Source organism: Cyanistes caeruleus, unplaced genomic scaffold (genome assembly GCF_971803275.1).
Source record: "Cyanistes caeruleus unplaced genomic scaffold, bCyaCae1.hap1.1 HAP1_SCAFFOLD_153, whole genome shotgun sequence".
Taxonomy (NCBI): Eukaryota; Metazoa; Chordata; class Aves; order Passeriformes; family Paridae; genus Cyanistes; species Cyanistes caeruleus.
In genome coordinates, this window is record NW_028255946.1 from 117,962 (window position 1) to 137,609 (window position 19,648).

Below are 19,648 nucleotides of genomic sequence, written 5' to 3' on the forward strand. Positions count from 1 at the left end.
AGAGCAAGCAGGACACAAATTCAGAGGGCAAAAAATTGAAAAACCCCACAGCATCAGCCAAACTTCCCAATGAGAAGGGTTGGAACTCTCTGCCCCTCCACACTTCCCCAGCAGGTTTACAAAGGGAACTAGGATCTAAGCTGTGCCCTCCAAACCAACATAGCCAGCCTCCCTTCAGGGTGAGAAGCCATGGCCTCAGTTCCAGCCCCGGGTGCCTCCTGTGCCCCAGAGAATGGCTGTGGCTGTAAATGTGTGTTTGGCTGCAGCACAGGGCCAGGGTGAAGCTCGGCAGCCTCATCAGAGCCCACGGCCACGGCCCTTCCCTGCCGGGGCCCTCACCTGGCCCGGCCCGGCCCGGCCCGAGCAGCCCGGACTGGCCTCAAGGGATGGGCTCTGCCTGCCCGCTGTGCCCACAGGCCGGGCCCAAGGGCTCGCAAGAGGCTTCCTCCCAGCTCTGCAAAACCTCAGCCAAGAGTGTCCCCTTTGCTGTGCTGAGAAGAGGAAAAAACCCTCTCAATTTAACCCCGCTGCACACCTCATGGGGGATCCCTGCACACCTTAGCAGAGAGCCCAAATTAGCCCTGGGTGTCTCATGAGGTGCAGGCCCAGGTGATGCCACTGAAGGAAATGTGCCCTCACAACCCAGGGACGCTCAGCATGGGCTCCCCCAGCCCCTCGTGGCCCCACCACTGGTCATGGCAGCCCCTGCCTGGCTCCTGCCTGCCCACACCGTGGGCACACCCGGCTGCTCCTGGACATGGAGCTCAGCCAGGGCTGGTGCCATGAGGGCTTTGCTGGTGGTACCATCCAGACACTGAGGTGAAAGCTCCATCTCTTTATTTGAACAAAAACCATGGGCCAAGCCCTGCTCTGGTGGACAGGGGCTGCCCAATTTCAGTCCTGGCCAGGTACCAGGGCCAAGGGGCTCAGGGGCAGAGGCTCTCACTTTGCAGGTGTGGGTTTTGGGACGCCCTCAAGACGGGGATGGAGCCACAGCAGAGCAGAGGGAGACAGAGGTGAAGAGTGGGGATGAGAGGTCAGCTTCTCGGCGATTAAAGTCTTTGGCTGCTGTTCTGAAGGTGCAGAGGTGCTCCTGTGGAGAGAGGAGGTGGCTGAGGCCCCCAGCTGCCGCTGGCACGCAGGGACCCTCCTGCACAGCAGGGCCCAGAGCGGCCAAGGCTCCCCAGCACGGCTGGAGCTGCTGGCACAGCTTGGCCCAGCTGGACAGCTGCCCCTCAAGGCCCCGGAGAGCAGGGGATGGCTCTGGGCAGGGTCCCTGGCCAGGAGCGGGCCCCAGAGCACCTCTGCCTTTCAAGGGCAATCTCGTCCCCGCTCTTTCTCCTGCCCACCTTGCTTTGCCTCTGCCCGCTGCTCCTGGGGCTGCTCTTGGCCAGGCAGCCTCAGTGGGAGCCAGCACTGGCTGCAGCCCCAGCGGGCTCCCCAGGACAAGGCCCAGCAATTAAGAGGCCAATTAAAGGCCTGGGCAGCAGCAGAACTCTTGGCAGAGTTATTTGGACAACCACTGACTATCTACAGGTCCTCAGCAGACTCACTGGGAATGTTTCCCGACTATGAGCAGCCTTTCAAGAAGCTGTTGGAGGCCGAGATCAGCAAAACACTCACTGTTTTCTCTTCCAGCAATACCAGATTCCAGCATAGCACATCAGCAGGAAAAGTGCTCCACCGGCCACAGTGGCCATTAACTTAGTCAAACCATGTGTTCCCTGGTAGAAAACTCTTCTCATGCTCTCCCAGATATTCTGAGCATGTCTTGTGGTGCCGGCTGCATCTGTGGGAGCAATGGGCAGCGTGAGCCTGTGTGGTGCTCCACTGCTGAGCTGGCAGCACGCTGGATACGGCCAGGACGTTCTCTGTTTCCCCCAGAGCTGGGGCCTGCAGGCACCTTGCCACCCCTTGGCACAGGCTGTGCCACCCAACAGAGCCCAGAAAGCTGAGAGCAGAGCCCGGGGGCAGCACAGCTGCTTGGGCAGTGGCTCCTTCCAGGGAAACCCATCTCTGAGCAGCCACTGCCACTCCTGACCCTCCCTTCCCTGTGACAGCTCCCCCAGCCCAAGGAGAAAAAAAATGTCCAAAAGTTCCTTTGTTTATTCCCATTACCTGGAGGGTCCTGTATATAGTAATGGTCATGAGGATCTGATTATTTTCAATTTTTTTTTTTTTTTTTTTTGATATTGAGACAGATGAGGCAGCCATATTGTTTTTAGATTTGGTAGGTTTGTTTTTTTTCTTTCTTAGTATGATTGTTTTCTTATAAATCCACATGTTAACTTATTTTTATTTAGATATTTTTGATTCCTAAGCAATTATCTTGACAATCTGTTGTTCACTTCTTAGTTAATGTTCTATCTATAAACAATTTTGACTCTATTTTTATAGGAATAAAAAGATCTCAGAAAGCTGTATTTTTAATTTTGTTCACATTCTTTCTCCCCGCTCCCAACATTTACTATGATACTTTTGGAAACATCCCTGAGGATAGCTAGAGTTATTTGGGAAATGCTTGGCTTAACCTGGGAAATGGATTATTATTTTTGCTGCTCTAAACCTACATTGCTCCAAGCTTCACAGCCACTGTCCTGATGGATACCTGTGTGAATTAAAACAATGTTTGTGAGGCAGCTGAAGAGCTCAGACTTCAGGGAGGAGGAGAAAAGGATAGAACAGCCTGTTTCCATGGCTGTTTTTTCATTTCTAGTATGCCAGAAGTATGGTAGGCTACAGCTGTCTTCAAATGTCATTGAATTAGAGAAAAACTCTCTCCAGGGAAAATGATGCAACACTTTGCCTCACAATCCATCAGCCTTAATTACAATTAATTATATGGTCTTAATTATACTCTGATAACTTACGGTCTTAATTATAATCGGATTAGAGCAAATCAACATTGTGTGAGTGGCAAGAAGAATTTGCTTGTCAACAGATGAATATGTCCCACTGAAGAATGAACAAAATCTGCCTTTACTTGGAAGAAATAAGACATGGAGCAATGCAGTATTTGGGTTTTATCCAGTGGTAAATGGGGCAAGAAGCTGTAACAGCTCACCTGTTGTACTAGTTTGAAATCAAACCAGTGAGAGATCGCAAGTCAGAATTATAATTTAATAGGAAAATGATAAAAAGAATAAATGCAATAATATCAAAAACACTGACAGAGTCAGAATACAGCCTGGAACCCTGTTAGGGTGATGGTAGTCGTCCAGATGAGGTGGTCTTGTTGAAGCGTGATCCTCTGGAAGAAAGGGGGTCTGGTCTTCAGCTGAAAGTCCAGCAGTAGCTCCTGCCCTCTGGAAGTCCCGTAGGTAAGGGCTGCTGTGGTGTTCGAATTCTCAGCTTATATCCAGTGTGGAATGCTTGGCTCCTCCCTCGGGGAGGAGCATCTCACAATGGGATGGTGAGTCATGAGATAAGGCCTTGATGAGCCATTAACAGAAAACAGTCCAGGAGGAAGTTATCTCTGAGTCATGCAGCAAGGCAGTGGTGGGCCCATTAACAGGGGACAATACAGGGGGAAGTTATCTATGAGTCATGGGGCAGGGCATTGATGGGCCCATTAACAGAAGGTAGCCCGGGGGGGGGGGGGGGGGGGGAGGCAGGGAGCACTGCCTCACCTGGTTTCAACAGTACATGAGGATGGTGATAGAATATACTGCAACCCAGGACACCCTCAAAATTCTTCAAGTCTCCTCAAAATTCCATGAACGTCCCACAAACATCCCACAAAATCTCCTCAATATCCCAAAAAATTCTAGAGAAATTCCACAAAATTCCAGGAAAAATCCCACAAAATTCCCTGAATCTTCTCAAAACACAACCAAATTCCTGCATCATCCTACAAAATCTCCACAAATGTCCACAAAATTCAAGAAAAATCCCACAAAAATCACTAAATTTCCTCAATATCCCACGAAATTCCACAGGCATCTCACAAAATCTCCACAAATGTCCCACAAAATCTAAGAAAATTCCCTCAAAATTCTTCAAGTCTCCTCCAAATCTCACAGAATTCGAGAGAAATCCTCAAAATTCCAGGAAAATGCTACAAAATTCATTGAATCTTCTCAAAACCTGACCAAACTCCAGCCACATCCCTCAAATTGTCCACAAATTGCCACAAAATTCAAGAAAAATCCCACAAAATTCTTCAATCTTCTCAAAATCCCACAAACATCTCACAAAATCTCCTCAATATCCCACAAAATTCTAGAGAAATTCCACAAAATTCCAGGAAAATCCCACAAAATTCCCTCAATCTTCTCAAAACACAATCAAATTCCTGCAACATCTCACAAAATCTCCAGCAATTTCCAAATAAATCTAAGAAAAATCCCCAAAAATTCTTCATGTCTCGTACAAATCCCACAAAAATCCCACAAAATTCCAGAAACATCCCACAAAATCTCCTCAATATCGCAAAAAATTCTGGGAAAGCCCCACAAAATTGCATAAAATGCAACAAACTTCCCTAAATCTTTTCAAAACATTACAAAATTCCAGAGACGTCGCAAAAAAATCTCCACAAACTTCCACATTATCTAGGAAAAATCCCTCAAAATTCTTCAAGTCTCCTCCAAATCCCACAAAATTCTGGAAAAGCCCCACACAATTCCCTAAATCTTCTCAAAACCCAACCAAATTCCTGTAACATCCCACAAAATGTCCACGAATGTCCACATAATTCAAGAAAAATCCCACAAAATTAACTAAATTTCCTCAATATCCCACAAAATTCCAGAACCATCTCACAAAATCTCCACAAATGTCCACACAATTTAAGAAAAATCCCACAAAATTTATAAGCCCCACAAATTTCCAGAGAAATCTCACAAATCCCCTAAATCTTCTCAAAACCCAACCAAATTCCTGAAACCTCCCACAAAATCTCCATCAATTCACAGAAAATCTAAGTAAAATCCCTCAAAATTCTTCAAGTTACCTCAAAATCCCAGAAAATCTCACAAAAATCCCAAACTTTTTTCAAAACCCTACCAAATTCCACCAACATCCTACAAAATATCCTCAAATATAAAAAAAATTCATGAAAAATCCCACAAAATTCCCTAAATCTCCTCAAAACCTTAACAAATTCCAGAAACATCCAACAAAATCTACACAAAGGTCCACAAAATTCCAGAAAAATCACATGAAATTCCCTAAATCTCCTCAATTTCTCACAACTTCCAAGAAAATCCCACAAAATTCCCTAAATTGTCTCAAAACTCAGAACATTTAGCAAATGCCCCAATTTCTCATCTCCTATTGAATATTTCGGTTTTGGAGGCAAATTAAATTGAGATACATTAACTTTTAAAGATATCAATGCCATTGTTCTTTGCCCTTTTCGAGCAATCTGTCGAGCTGTCCAGTCTGCTTTTCCATTTTCTTCACAAATTTTGGAGTTTTCTGATGGGTGTCCTTTGCAGTGCATAATTGCTACTTGTTCAGGTTTTGTATTGCTTTTATCAATTGCAGGACTGCATCTTGATGTTTAATGTGTGTACCTTGAGAAGACAGCAGTCTTCTTTCTTTCCACAGCACTCTGTGGACATGCACTACTCCAAAGCACACTCTGAGCCAGTCCAGATGTTTCCCCTTTTCCCTTTACTCAATTCTAGTGCTCTGCTTAAGGCAACCAGTTCTGCCCTCTGGGCAGATGCATTTGCTGATAATGCTTTTGCCTCCACCATTGCACTGACTGTTGTTACCGCATATCCAGCGTATCTGGTCCCGTTCTCCACCAAGCTGCTTCCATCTGTGAATAGCTCTCACTCTGGGTGCTCCAGTGGGATGTCTTTCAGGTCTTCTCTTGCCAAATAGGTGTCCTCTATTACTTCTACACAGTCATGCTCTAATGGGCCTTCTTCAGTTGTGGTACCCAGGAACAGAGCTGCATTCAAGAGGTCAGTTGTCTTTAGTGTGACATCATCCTGCTCAGTCAGGATTACCTGGAATTTCATCATCCTGCTTGGAGATAGCCAATGGCCCCTCTTTTGTTCTAAAACAGTGCTCACCATGTGTGGCACAGAGACATCTATGTGTCTACCCATGGTGAGTTTCCTGGCTTCTTGTGGCAGCATCACGCTGGCTGCAACTGCCCGCAGGCATGAAGGCCATCCAGCACTCCCCTTGTCAAGCTGTTTGGAAAAGCAGCCTACCGGCCTTTCCCAGCTTCCCAAACCTTGGCTCAGCACTCCCAGTGCTAGGTGTAGTCTTTCATGCACAAACAGCTGGAAATCTTTGGACAAATCTGGCAATCCGAACGCCGGAGCAGTTGTCAATGCCTCCTTCAGTTTGAGGAAGGCCTCCTTCTGTGCTCTGCCCCAGGTAAACGGCTGCGTCTTCTGGGCCTCATCCAGGGCTTTTGCAATTAGTCCATAGTCCATGATCCACAGGCAGCACCACCCTGTCATCCCAAGGAAGACTCGCAGCTCATGCACGTTCTGGGGTTCTGCAATAGCACAAATAGCTTGAATACAATTAGTACCCAGCTTACATTGCCCTGGTGAGATTTCACATCCCAGGGAAATCACACTCTGCCAGGCAATTTGTGCCTTTTCTTTAGACTCCTTATATCCTCCCATTCCCAGCTGATTTCAAATTTCAATTGTTACCTTTATGCAGGTTGTTCTCTCTTCTGTAGCTATCAGTACACCATCAACATACTGTAACAGCAGGTATTGTTTTCTCGGTACTTGCCCGTTCTCGGTCCAAATCTCCAGCTCCTTCCCCAGCTGGCTTCCAAATAGGGTTGGACTGTTCTTGTATCCTTGTGGAAGTCGTGTCCAAGTGACCTGAGTTTTTCTTCCATTTTCTGGATTTTCCCATTCAAAGATAAACAGTTTCCTACTTTCTTTCTCAAGGGGTGTGCAGAAAAAGGCATCTTTTAAATCAAGTACAGTAAACCATTTCTATTTCTCTTTTATAGATGTTAACAATGTGCAAGGATTAGCTACCACTGGGTAAATATCTTTAGTTATTCAATTTATTACTCTCAAATCCTGCACCAGTCTTTATTGGTCAACACAGAAATTTGGGCTCCAGTGTTAACTACAAAAGTAAAAAGTGGATGTATAGGACCCACTATTATTGAGAAACCGCTCAGACTATTCAGCCTAGTCTTCACAGAAGTACGGAGAACATTGTTTATTTCTATCTTTAGCACACTTTTATAGGGTTTTACAGGGTCCCTGGGCTAAGCAAGTTACTCTTGGTTAATCCACACAGGTTTACATTTTTTCTCTTATACACAAGGATATTGTTTTGCTTCATTCTCTCTGCTTCAGGAAAGTTTCAAGGACATGAGCCTTTAATATCACAACTTATACCAAAGGCTGGTTTGTGCAGACAGGCCTTTACTAAAATATCATGCCCACCTTCTGTTCAAATATTCTCTACACCCTATTGCTGTAATCAGTTTGTCTCCAGTTTTGTTATTTCTCGTGAGCATTTGAAATAAAAGCAACCTCTGCCTCTCTGCTCACCCAGGAGAAGCAGAGTTCCCAGTTTCCCTGATTCTGAGGCTCTTTGGGCTCCACTCCCAGAAGCTGAGAAGGAGACGGCTTTGGCTCAGAGCCCAGAGCCTGTGGAGCTGTGCTGGGTTATCCAATGGGGCATTCCATACAATGAACTTGGGACAGTGCCAATTAGAAACAACTTCACTCAACTTTGAAGTGAGAAGCCATCTATTACCTTGCTGGGGACCCCCTTCTTTATCTCCAGTGACCACCAATACTGGCAGTGAGAGATTTCTTTTCTCTTGTCTGGGTTTTCCTTAAGAGAACCAATGCATCTAACACCTTTGCTTTCTCTGATTTTTCTTCTGCCATTTTTACAGGTCCATCATTTCTACTGGAATGAATTAGCTCTTTTGGAGGGTAAATTTGATTCAGGACAGGGGTTTCCCCCTCTTCTGTTTCTTTTAGCGAGTCAGCATTTTTGAATTTTCATCCTGGAGGGCTGCTCGCAACAGATGGATCTTACTCTTTTCTTCATTGAATTGTTTTTGCAAAATTTCAACTAGGTTCTGGAGGGAGTCTATTCTAGTTCTTTCCTCACTTCCTTGCTTAAAGCCAGTTTCTAGAGCTGCTGTAAAACAAGCTCCCAAAACTGAGCAGAGTATAGTTTTATTTTTGCCCAGTTTAAATTTTCTTTCACCTTGTAAAGAACATACTCTATCAATCACATTTTCCAAATTAAACCAGTAACTAAGCGCCTGCTTTTCCCCTCCCAGAGAAGGTCTGGAATTGTGTTTTGATAATAGAGCATAAAATGCAGCTTTAACTTCTGCACTGCCCTTTTCAGTCATTTTTACAAAGGGAAAACCACTATAGGGAGGTATAAACTTCAATTATAAACACACCCACACCCACACCCACACCCACACCCACACCCACACCCACACTGCTTTTTGCTTCCCTGTGTGGGTAAAAAGACCAAATCTGCTCGGGAGGCACTCTTTCAGTTTAAAATTCTGATTGTCTCTTTGCTACACCAAGCACTCAAAATTCATACACACAACAACAACAAAAACATTCCCGCCCTTTTGCACTAAGAGATCTTTTGTGAAATTCTGCAGACAGAGCCCTCAAGTGAGTGTGGGGTGCTTTTCACCTCGGCGTGTGCAGTTTGTGGGAAATTCGAGTTGCCCCCCTTGCTTTCTAGACACCGCTCACTCTCTTGGGAGTGTCGGGCTGGGTGCGGCTGGAGCAAAACATCTTTCCCCTAATACAGACTGCACAACAAACCTGCAGCCCCTTCTGTCTGTCAGAAATCCTGTCCGTGACTCCAGTTTAAATGTCACGATGCGCTAACGCCAGTGGGAGTCGCGAGAAGTTTGTTTGATCTCAGAGGGCAAAAAGGACACAAGGGATTTCAGTTTAAATCACAACAGCAATAATGTACATTTATTTTAGTGATAACAAGGGTTATGTGATAGAGGAGAGGGTGTGAGAGAGAGAGAGAGGAGAAAGAAAACAAAGTAAAGAAAGAGAGAGGTTATAGCTACCAACAGATGAGACAGTGTCACAGGGGTCTTTTTCCATAGGGAGATCTCACCAAAATCAATTCAGCCTTATGTAATTCTTCCCCAAAGTGACCTTGTTTCCAATGTGCTAAGAAGCACCCCAAAGGAGAAGTTCCTGCTATGAGAGCATTGCTGCCCAAAACCCCTTTAAGCTTCTCCATGTCACAACTACAATACACCACAAATGCCGAACCTGCAACGCTTTCGCAGTCGTCTGACGGACGGCGCCCAGGCAATCCCAACAGGAATTCCTTTAGCCCAACCAAGCGCAGCTTTTGCTGCGTCTTATTGGCAGGCACCCAAACCAAAGTGAAAGCACCTTACCTCTTCTCCTGGGGACGCTGTGAGCAGCGCAGACGGTCGCGGCCGATGGGCTCCCCGAGAATCCCTCGGTGCCGGCTGGAGCAGGATCGGGTCGCGAGCTCGCTCAGCAGCACTCACAAGGTCCCATCTGGGTCACCAAAATGTTAGAGTTCAGGAACACACATCATCACACAATGATTATATGCAGGTGCTTTATTGAAGAGCTCTGGGTGTCAGGGTTACACAGACCCAAATCTGACCCGATTTGTTTTTGAGCTGAATGTGTTTAATATGCTATCATTCTACAACTTACATATTAATTATTAAACTTACATGGTTCTATTTTATGCATTGTTTTTACCCAAGCATGGATTTCTTGTGATCCCACCCCAGCCCCCTAACATTGTTCCTCATGTTCTTTAAACAAAAATTATATCTAATCACATCTAAAAATTCTATCATTTATCATATATTGATTCCACAGGTGCAGTTTCACATGATCTTTAGCAAGCACAAGGCCTAACATTTCCCAGGGCCTACTTTTCCCGGGATTGCCAAACCTAACTCTCTTTCTGATTTCCCGAATTTCCTAAAATTTTAAAATGTTTTACTATCACCTCCAGAGTTGCACAAAGAGGCCTGCCTGAACAGTCAGACAGCTACATCTATTTTTAATTTTAACTTTTAGAATTTTTTTAGAGCCTGCTGGCTGTGTTCAAGGTTTTCTCTTTATTTCCTCCCTAGTGCACATTGTCCAGAAACTGTGCTTTTACATCCATTTGCATTGATTAAAGTTACCTGCAATGACCAGTCAATCCAAACCCTGGGAAAACTTGAACTTCGATCTCTACCCAGGCAAAATATCTGCCTCCCACATCTGAAGCCATGATCTGCCAAGTACTGTCCCCACTGTCATACCCTGTCCCCTGGAGGTCTGATGATGCCATTTCAAAGGGGTTGCCAATGAAAACAAGTTTGAATATTTTGGTAGTTTCCACATTGGCATTCAAATCCTTGACTAGAAAAATCACAAGTCAAGATTTCTAGGATTCTTCCATACTGTCATTCTCACCCTGGATTTTAGAGTGTCTGAACAGTCAGACAAGGTTTTAGTTTTAGACTCTAGAGACAAAGTCCCTGCCGTTCGGCGATCCCATTCCATCAGCATATAGTCCTGATGATTCCTTTAGGCAGGAGCAGCAAAGGCAAGAATGAGCCAAACAAGCTGTTCCTGTGTTCTCATGTCCTGCACAGCAGTAACTGGGAGTTCAAGAATGGATTCAGGAGACAATGGGTGCACAGGGAGCCACCAAGACTTTGGGATGCTGAAATGGACCAGCCTGGTGCCTGTGCCCGGGCTGCACCGCGCTGAGCTCCAACTGGACAATCTAACAATGGTTGAATGGACACACCATGGGCCACTGGAGACTCCTACTCCTAGTTCTGTGACCTACACTATTCAGTCATTCACCAGATGATTTTTTCATCTTTGCTTGAAATCTAGGAGAGGAAAAGGTCAACATGGAAAAGTGTTCTCCCAATTCTAGTGACACCTGTGCCTGCACACCACCTGTGCCCATGGCAGGGTGCTTGGAGACTGGATGATGTTGATGATACTTTGCAACACCAAGTGCTCAGGGATTCTGGGATTGCCCAAGTGGAGAGCAAAACTGAGCTGTGTAAGTCCCTGCTTTTTTTCAGCGCATGCTGCTTCTTCCTTTGTTCCAAGCAAGTCCAGGATTTGGTTTCATGTGTCTTTAAGGTGCCTGGACAGAAGAGAGGGAGGGCAGCTGCAGCACAGGGTTCTGACCCATCAGACTCTCTCTCTCCCTCTCTCTCTTTCTCTCTCTCTCTCTCTCTCTCTCTTTCTCAGGATGGCGCCAATGCCGCTGCCTTGGGACACCTGAGTGTGGAAGGCGAGCTCGCCCTCAAGCACGGCCATCCAAGTCAGTCACGGGCACAGGTTGCAGCTGAAGCTGGCAAGCGTTGCTGTGAGGCTGCAAGTGAAGAGAAAGCCATTGTGGCCAACTCTGCTGAAGCCTTTTGCCAAAGCAAAGGCAATTGTGCCCACAGCCTCCCCCTGTTTGGCACCCAGCTGCTGCGGACGCCTCAGTGCGCAGGTGCCGACGTTGGGGCTGCTGCTGTTCCTGGGCACACTCTGCTGCTGTTTCTGTGGGCTCCAGAGCCGCTTGGGCAGCAGCCACTGGGCAGCCCTGCCGGAGGAGACGTCGCCACCCTCCTCATGGTGGCAGCAGCTCTGTGGGCCCCGAGCTCTGTGTCAGGGGGGCCTCGGTAACAGCAGCGTGGCCTGGGCAGCCGCGAGGGCCCGGGCTGGCCGCCAGCCCTGCCTCTGCCCACTGCCCCTTCCTGGAGGCACCCAGTGGCCGTGGCCTGGCAGCACCCCCTGCCCTCCATGTCCCCAGCCAGCCCAGCCTGGGCACCTCGGGCTGTCCCCACCCTCCCGCTGGGGACATTTTGGGGAAGCACCGGAGCAGCCGAGTGTCAGGGACCAGGCGGCTGTCTGGGGGCTGCTTATGGCCTCTGACACCCAATTCCTCAGGGCTTCCCACCACACCGGCTCCTCCAGGGCCTTCTGTCCCCTTGGAACCTCCTGCCACCCACTCCCTCACACATGCCCCTCGTGCCTTCCCACTGCCTTGTCCCGTCTGGGCCTTTGCAGCCCCTCATCCCTTCACAGCTTCCCAGCACCCCGTGCCCTCAGGGGCTCCCCCAGCCTGGCCCGGCAGCAGCGCCGCAGCCCCACAGGAGCTCCAGCAGCTCCTCAGCCATCACGGCACCAACACACGGGCAGCAGGACACAGATGGCGCTTCCTGCCTGCCACAGGGCTTGTGGCTTCAGCACAACCACCAAAGGCCAAGGGGCTTCTGGCAATTTCCCCTGCACCACTGCATGCCCCGGCAGGTTGCTGAACACAAGAACCCTTTTCCCTCTCTTCCCCTATGCCCCGCACACCCTGGGCAGCAAAAGAATGTTCTTGGGACTCTTCTGTATTATAACGTATCCTATATTATGTACATAAGAAAAAGAAATAAATAGAACAAAACAATCCTTATCAAATAATAAAATTCCAGATGGCCCAGGTGGCCCAAGAAGACAGAGCTTCTCAGATCATCTCTGAGCACAGCACCAGCAGCACAGCCAGCCCAGGCCTGACAGACGAGGCCGTGTCGTCCATGCCCTGAGGAATTGATCGTGCACCCTCTGGAAGATGGAATATCGGGCACTCTGGATGGCCCGGAGGACATACAGCGTTTCAAATGCCAGGTCTGACACGGCACCGCTTCTGTCCTCCGTCAGGCGTTCGAGGGCTGCAAGAGAGATGAACAGAGCCACGGTCAGACCCCAGAGCTGTGGGGGCCCAGCGAGAGCCCCCTGCCAGGGCCATGCCAGCCGGCTCTTGCCTTGGCCAGGAGGGAGCAGGGACCAAGGGGGTCAGCCCGAAGCTGCTGGCCACAAATGCCCCACGTGGCCCTGAAATCTCACTGTGCTCTGCCCACGCCGTCCCTCATCGGCACAGGGAGCAGAGCCCTCCACAGCCTGGCCAGGGCTTGCAGCTGCCCCCGACAGCCACCACTGTCAGCCTGCTGCCGTGGCTCACCTCTGCACAACACCTGGAGCTCTGCCTGCTGCCCCCTCAGCTGCTCCCCGGCCATCCCTGAGAACACAGAGCCTGTCAGGGTCCCAGCAGCACAGCTCCCTGCCAGCGGCGCTGCCAGCCCTGTGGCCACACGGCCTCCTGCCCCGGCAGGGCTCAGCCCGGGCCCTTGCCGCACCCTGACTCAGTCCAAGGGCACGGCTGCCAGAGGCCGGCAGCAGCAGCCCCGAGGGCAGCCGGGGCTCCCGGCCGCCGGGCCCGGGTGCCGCTGCCGGGGCAGCAGCCGGGGCTGGGGCCGAGCTGCGGCGGGGCGGGGAGGGAGCCCGGGCTCGGGACTCACTGATGACCCTGATGGCCGCCGCTCGCAGGGTCTCCTGTGGGTCCTGCAGGTACTGCAGGGCCCGGCGCAGGTGCTCGGCCAAGGGGATCCTGTTGTCTGCCAGCTGGAGAGAGCGGCAGGAGGGAAGGGTTGGCGCGGGCTCTGCCCCTCGGCCGGGCGCTGCTGCCTGCGGCCCGCCCCGGCCTCCCGTGCCCGGCCAGCCATGAGGCCCGGCCAGCAGCCGCTGGCGCCGGGCTCTGGAGGGGGCAGAGGGCCGGCTGCTGCCCGGGGAGCCGCGGTGCCGGCCCGGCCCGCAGCCCCGCTGGGCCGGGGCTCTATCGGCACCCGGCTCGGGGCCACAGGGGGCTGGAGAAGAAGCCGTGCGGCCCCCGGGAGCAGCAGTAGGGGACACGGGCACAGCTGCCAGCCCCACACACTGAGCACCGGGGCCTGGGGGCTTCTCTAGCCTGAGGCTGGCACTTCCAGGCCGTCCTTACCACGAGCTTGGCAAACTTCCACAGCTTCTCCTTCCTCACAGCTTTTTCCAGGTCTGGCCTCTCCAGGAAGTCAGCCGCGCGAAGGAGCGTTGTCCGAGAGGCCTGGGGAGCAGCAGAGCCGCAAATGGCCCCACAAGGCAGGGCACAGGAGTGTCCCAGTGCCAAGGGCTGGAGGAGGCTGCAGCCTGCAAGCCTGCGTCAGGGCAGGAGGCAGCTGAGCCCCCTGCCAAGGCGCAGCAGCAGCCCAGGAGTCCTCACCTCTGCCACATGCCGATTCTCATCTTGGCAGTGGAAAAAGAGTGGGTGCAGGCTCTGGTACACTCGTTCCTTCAGGGGCTTTCTTCCTTCTTCTTCTGCTGAAGACATCACTCTTCGAAGGAGAGACATGGAGAGCAGCTGCACGTGGCTATCAGGCTGTATGAAAGGAAGGAAGGAAAAATGACCTCATCATTGGCTTCTTGTGGCCCACATTGGCGCAGGCCTGCAAATGCACAGGGCACAAAGTGTCCGGGCAGCAGGCAGTGGCCGTGGCTGGGGCACAGAGCCTTACATTGTCCAGGAGTTTCAGGAGCGGCTCAGCCAGCTGCAGGGCCCTGCGCCAGGATATTGGGGTGTCTTCTTTCAGGAAAATATGGCTCAGAAGAGCAGTGCTCATCCTGGCCACGTCACTGTCCAAGTCCCACAGGAGGTGCACTAGTCTTCCTGTCAGGCTCTGCATTCTTTCGGCCTGTGCAGAACACAAGGGTGTGAAAGCCCGGGCAGCTGCTGCAGGGCCCAGAGGCCAAAGGGCTGTCCCAAAGCACTCGGGCAGCTGAAGCAGGAGGCAGGAGAGCTGCGAGGAGCTGCCTCAGCGCCCAAGGCAAAGGCCAGCCAAGGCCAAGTGACAGCATTGCCCAGCCTCATGCTGCCCACACGGCTTCAGCTGCTGCCCCCTTCTCACCATGGAGGGATGGTCCCTTAGCAGGAGTAGAGCCCTGAGCACCTGGTGATGCATCTCTGTGGAATTGTACCACAGGTACTTATACAAGATATCCATTAGGCTGTTACCACATTCACTCAAGTCTAGGAAATCTAGGAGCTGAAAGGCACAGGGCAGTGAGAGGGGAGCCGGCCGGCAGGAGCCTGGAAGTGCGCAGGGCTGGGCCCAGGCAGCAGCACAGGGCGTGGGTGACGTCCCAGGCAGCTGTGGCTATGGCAGGGGACAGGGCTGGCAGGGAGCTGAGCGAGGTAGTGCTGGCCATCAGGCTCACCTCCACAAGAAATGCCATGGCAGGGACATCCCAGTGTGGCATCGGTTTACTGAGCAGCTCAAGCAGGTAGCTTAAGATGCTTTTGCACAAGTGGACGGATCCAAGGCGCATTACCCTGGAAGGCAGAAAACGGCATAAAGAGTCTCAGCAAGGGTGCGAAAAACTTCTCCCAGGACTGACTGACACAGTTGTCCTATTGCCTCAGCACTCTGTGAGGGGATTTGGGCCCTTGAGATGTGGCTGCTCCTGGACACGCTCCTCTCACAGCCTTTTGCAGTCTCCTTGGCCATCCCTCGCTGATGAGGCGCTCGGTGACGAGGCCCCCAGGCCCAAGGCCACGGGGACTGTGGGGGGCATCCCGGGCAGGGGGCACAAATGTCAGAATCAGTGGGGAGAAGGTGGGCTCACCTGGCCAGCAGACCCACGGCATAGTGGTGGGTGTCAGCACAGAGCAGCGTGTCCCAGCCACGCTTGCGTTCCATTGCCACCACCACATGCTCCAAGTGGAGACTGCAGAGCAGGGCCTTCAGGGTCTGCAGTGCAAACCTGTGTGCACAGCAAAGCCCAGGTGACGCTGGGAGCGCTGGCTCTGAGGCTGGGGAAGTGGCAGGGACAGGAGGAGTGGCATGGAGCACCTGTTGGGGCTGGTGGAGAGGCCGTGTTGCTCCTGGCATTCCTTCCAGAAGGTATGGACGTCCTCTGTCATATACAAAGTACTGAAGTACGTTTGGAAGAGCAGATGCACAAAGAGGCGGGGGAAATAGACTGTGAGGATCTGTGGGCAACAGGGCTCCTGGAGGATCTTCCACATCACCAGAGTTGCCTGCGGAGGACAAAGCAGCCCGAGACAGCGCTCAGTGCCGGGGCGTCCGTGTGGCAGGGCCTGAGCGTGGCAGGGAGAGGCCGGGGGAGACGCAGGGGGAGCAGCGGGCCTGGTGGCCCTGAAGCTGCCCCTAGGCCAGGTTTGTGGCCAGTGCCTGAAGCAGGGAGATGCAGTGGGGGAAGGAGGCAACAGAGCTGCTGGAGAGGCGGCCGGCCTTGTGGTGAGCAAAGGCCAGCTCCAGAAACTCACAGTCAGGGAAAAGACAGCCGTCTTGTCCCCATCAGAGGTGCCCAGGTTTTTCTGCGGCCAGCTCCCCACCACATTGATGAGGAGCGGTGTCACTTCCTCTGAAATCCAGGGCGAGAGCAAGATGGTCGTCCACATGGCCATAGCAGCTCTGCGGGGTCAGACACAGCACCGTGGGCTGGGCAGCAGCGGGGAGCTGAGCTGGCCGCCAGCTCTGCCTGTGCCCACTGGCCCTGAGCGGCAGCAGCAGCCAGGCAGCCCAGCCCTGTGGGGACAGGCCCCTGAGGGGCAGGCTGGCAGCACGGCAGCAGGCTCGGGGGCCGACTTTGTAGCAGGGCTGGCAAAGGGAGCAGCCAGAGGGCCCTGGAAGTCTGTGTTGCTCACAGCCCTGGGCCGGGCTGTACAGGGTGATGGGCTGGGGAGCCCTGAGGCCTCGGGGCAGCTGGGCCCCATACCTGTCACACGTTGGGGCCACCCGCAGGAGAGTGATGGCCACATCATCAGGCTCTGCCTCGGCCACTTGCATCAGGGCCCAGTCCATCCTGTGCTCAGCAGCCTCATTGGCCATGAGCCACTGGTGGATGTACCTCACCACGCCGGGCACCTGGAGAAGGCACAGGGAGACTTGGAATGCTAGCAGAGGGAGTCAGCAATGTGCCCAGCTTCTTCCCCAGACAAGTGCTTCTCTTCCAGCACGCTGCCATGGCCTCAAAAGCTTCAAGTGAGCAGCAGGCGTGGCTTGGGAAAGCCAAGCAATTGCTGGAGTATCAAAGGCTGGCCACAGGCTGCTTACTTGCTCTGGATTGAAAAGAGCCATCTCTACAAGCAAATCCAGCTGGGCAGCGCTGCTCTGTTCTGCCAAGACCTCTGAGGATGCCTTGACCTCAGTGTCCTTGGGACTGGTGTCTCTCTTGCCAATTCTCTTGATGTATTGGTAAAGAAACTGTAGGAGAAGGGCAGGAAGGCAGGGAAGTTGCATGGAGTGCTCCAAGTGCGGTGCTGGGCTGAGCAGTGCCAGCAGGCCCAGCGCAGGTGGGGATGGCTGCAGGTACCTGCGCTGCTCTGCGGAAGCGGCCACGGGCGGTGTCCTGCTCTTGTGTGCCGTCCATGGCTGCATCTGGCAAAGAGCAGCCAGAGCTGAGGGGCTGCGGGAGAGGCCGGAGAGCACAGCCCAGCCCTGCGTTCCCCAGGCAGGGACACTCTAGGGATGCCCCAGGGGATGCAGCACGGCCACTGCTGCGGGGGCAGCCCCAGCCCCTTTTTTGTGCTGTCCATGGGTGTGTGTCCACAGGACAGTGTGGGATGGGATGAGATGGGATGCAATGGGATGGGATGGGGCCAAGATGGCCGCAGGCACCAGCCCTGTGGCCCAGCTCTGCCACTCACCCTCCTCCAGCGGCTGCAACTGCTGCACCTCTTCGGTCTCTGGTGCTGGGGCAGCTCCAGGGCCTTCTTCCTCGACCTCCTCCACCTCCTCCTCCACCCAGGCCAGCTTGGGCACTCTTGGGGGTCGCTGCTCCCTATCTTCTTTCGGACTCTCCCATCCTTTCCATAGGAACAGCACCAGGGGATGGCATGGCATGGAATGGGATGGGGCCAAGCTGGCAACAGACACTAGCCCTAAGGCCGAGCTCTGCAACTCACCCTCCTGTGGTGCCTGGAACTCCTGCACCTCTTCAGACTCCTGTGCCAGGACAGCTCCAGAGCCTTCTTCTTCCTCCTCCTCAAGCCAGGCCAACTTGGGCACTCTTGGGGGTCGCTGCTCCATGGCAGTGACTGGATTTATGGCTGCTTGCAGGAGAGATGTCTCGGAAAAGCTCAGAGTCAGCAAGTCCTGCAGTCGTGCCTGGAAGGCACCTGCAAGACTCAAGTCCTGGCAAGACTGCAAGACAGCAAGTCCTGCACTTGGGTCTTGAGGGCTCCTGCCACAAGGACAGGAGGCTCCTGGTCACGGATTGTGGTCTGGCCTCAGGGGCAGAGACTGCAGGGATTTTAGATGCCTCAGACAGCAACCTCCGTGAATGAATGAAATGTTGCAGGTCCTGACACCGCTCCGGGCGCTCCAGCACCATTACGATGGCGTTGGGGAGCTCAAACCACTCCAGCAGCAGCACCACACCGGGGAAGCCTGTGGACACCTTGTCCAGCAGCACGATCTCAAGAGGTGCGGTGGTGCCGTCGGGCTGCGGGAGGAGCACGGTGCCGTCAGTGGGGCTGAGGCCGTGCCAGGGCTCGGGAAGCTCTCAGCCAGCCCGGGATGCTCTGCGCCCTCCACTGGCCCCATGCCCGCTCTCCCTCCAGGTGTCCTAGCGGCTCCCACCCTTCCAGGCCCCAGCTCATCCCCGCCTGGCACTCCCTGGCTTCTGCCGCTGGCCCCGCTCACTCACCAGCTCGCCCCAGTGCAGGACGCGGTTCCGTGGCACCTTTTTGATGGCCACCTGCAAGCCAAAGGGAACAGCGGATTCAGCTCGCCGCCCACCCCATCCAGCCCCATCCTACTCCTCTGCTCCCTCCTCCTCTTCTGCCCCCTCCTCCTCCTCGGCCCGCCACCGGCCCCACCGCTCACCGGGAGTTCGTCCGAGAGCCTCGTGGCCGTGAAAACTCTGCCGAAGCCACCGCGGCCCAGCAGCGAGTCGATCCTGTAGCGCTGCTGCAGGGCCTGCTGCGCCTTCCCTGGGGAAGAGACGCTGCCGTCAGCGCTCGGCCCGGGGCCAGGAACGGCCCCCGAGCGCTCCCCAACCTCCCCGGGCCGGGCATCCGCAGGCGTTCCCTCATTGGAACGCGACAGCGGCGGCTGGGGACCGGCGGCTGCACCGCTGAGCGGCGGAGCTCAAACCGGGGAAGCCGCAGCGGAGGCGGCGACAGCTGCCGCGCCGTCTGTGTCCTCCGCGGGCCCCGGGAGGAGCCGGGGCCGGGGCCCGAACCAGAACCGGAACCGGAGCCTGCATGGGGCCGAGGGCGGGGCAGGCGGAGCCAAAGGGTGGCAATGCCGCCCCAGCCCCAGGCACTGATGCCCACCCAGCACAGCCAGAGCCAGGCAAAGAGGAGACCGCCGCGGGACGGGCAGGGATGGGGACGGGGACGGGGACGGGGCAGCCCCACCTGGGGTCAGGGGCGGGCTGGGGGCATGGCCCAGCCGGGCACAGGGAGAGGGAGGCTTGGAGAGGAGGGGGCACCGGGAAAGGGAGACCAGGAGAGGATGCGGGACTGCGGGAGAGGGAGAGGAGAGACAGAAAATTGCTAAATTCTCTTCTTGCCGCGGCTGCCGCTGCTGCCGCTGCTGCCGCTGCAACTGAAGCACCGGGGCCGTTTGTCCCCGTGTCCGTTTGTCCGTTGCCCGCTCGGCCCCGCGCCGAGCCCCGCGCTCCCCGGGCAGCCCCTGAGCCTGGCCAAACACGGGAACTTTGCCCTGGTGAGCCGAGAGCCAGAGTCTGGACTCCTGCACAGGGACACAGCAATGCCCTTGGCTGCTGCTGTGCCTTGTCCCTGCTGAGCGTCAAACACTGTCTGAGCACATTCCCTGAATGCAGAATTTGTACCTGACCCAAGCACT

General features: G+C 53.6%; 1 protein-coding gene across 1 annotated transcript; it reads right to left on the reverse strand.

Annotated features, from left to right (window-relative positions):
* Nucleotides 1–973: 973 nt before the first annotated feature.
* On the reverse strand, nt 974–19,385 carry LOC111945530 (uncharacterized). The gene is made up of 14 exons (XM_086874170.1): nt 18,662–19,385; nt 18,483–18,533; nt 17,740–18,278; nt 17,482–17,640; nt 17,148–17,212; nt 16,889–17,038; nt 16,551–16,699; nt 16,099–16,246; nt 15,662–15,849; nt 15,435–15,572; nt 15,027–15,141; nt 14,717–14,854; nt 14,327–14,503; nt 974–1,093 (listed from the first exon to the last, which is right to left on the reverse strand). Exons 3-14 carry the CDS (start codon nt 17,861–17,863, stop codon nt 974–976), a joined length of 1,671 nt encoding a protein of 556 aa, XP_086730296.1. The 5' UTR covers nt 17,864–18,278; nt 18,483–18,533; nt 18,662–19,385.
* Between the last annotated feature and the right edge of the window lie 263 nt (nt 19,386–19,648).

What these genes read in the sequence shown, in the direction of transcription:
- LOC111945530 (XM_086874170.1), bottom strand. Translation starts at nt 17,863, where the DNA reads ATGGAGCAGCGACCCCCAAGAGTGCCCAAGTTGGCCTGGCTTGAGGAG. An exon ending in GTTCCAGGCACCACAGGAGG is followed by an intron (nt 17,641 to 17,739) that starts GTGAGTTGCAGA and finishes TCCTATGGAAAG; the next exon opens with GATGGGAGAGTCCGAAAGAA. An exon ending in GTTGCAGCCGCTGGAGGAGG is followed by an intron (nt 17,213 to 17,481) that starts GTGAGTGGCAGA and finishes GCTCTTTGCCAG; the next exon opens with ATGCAGCCATGGACGGCACA.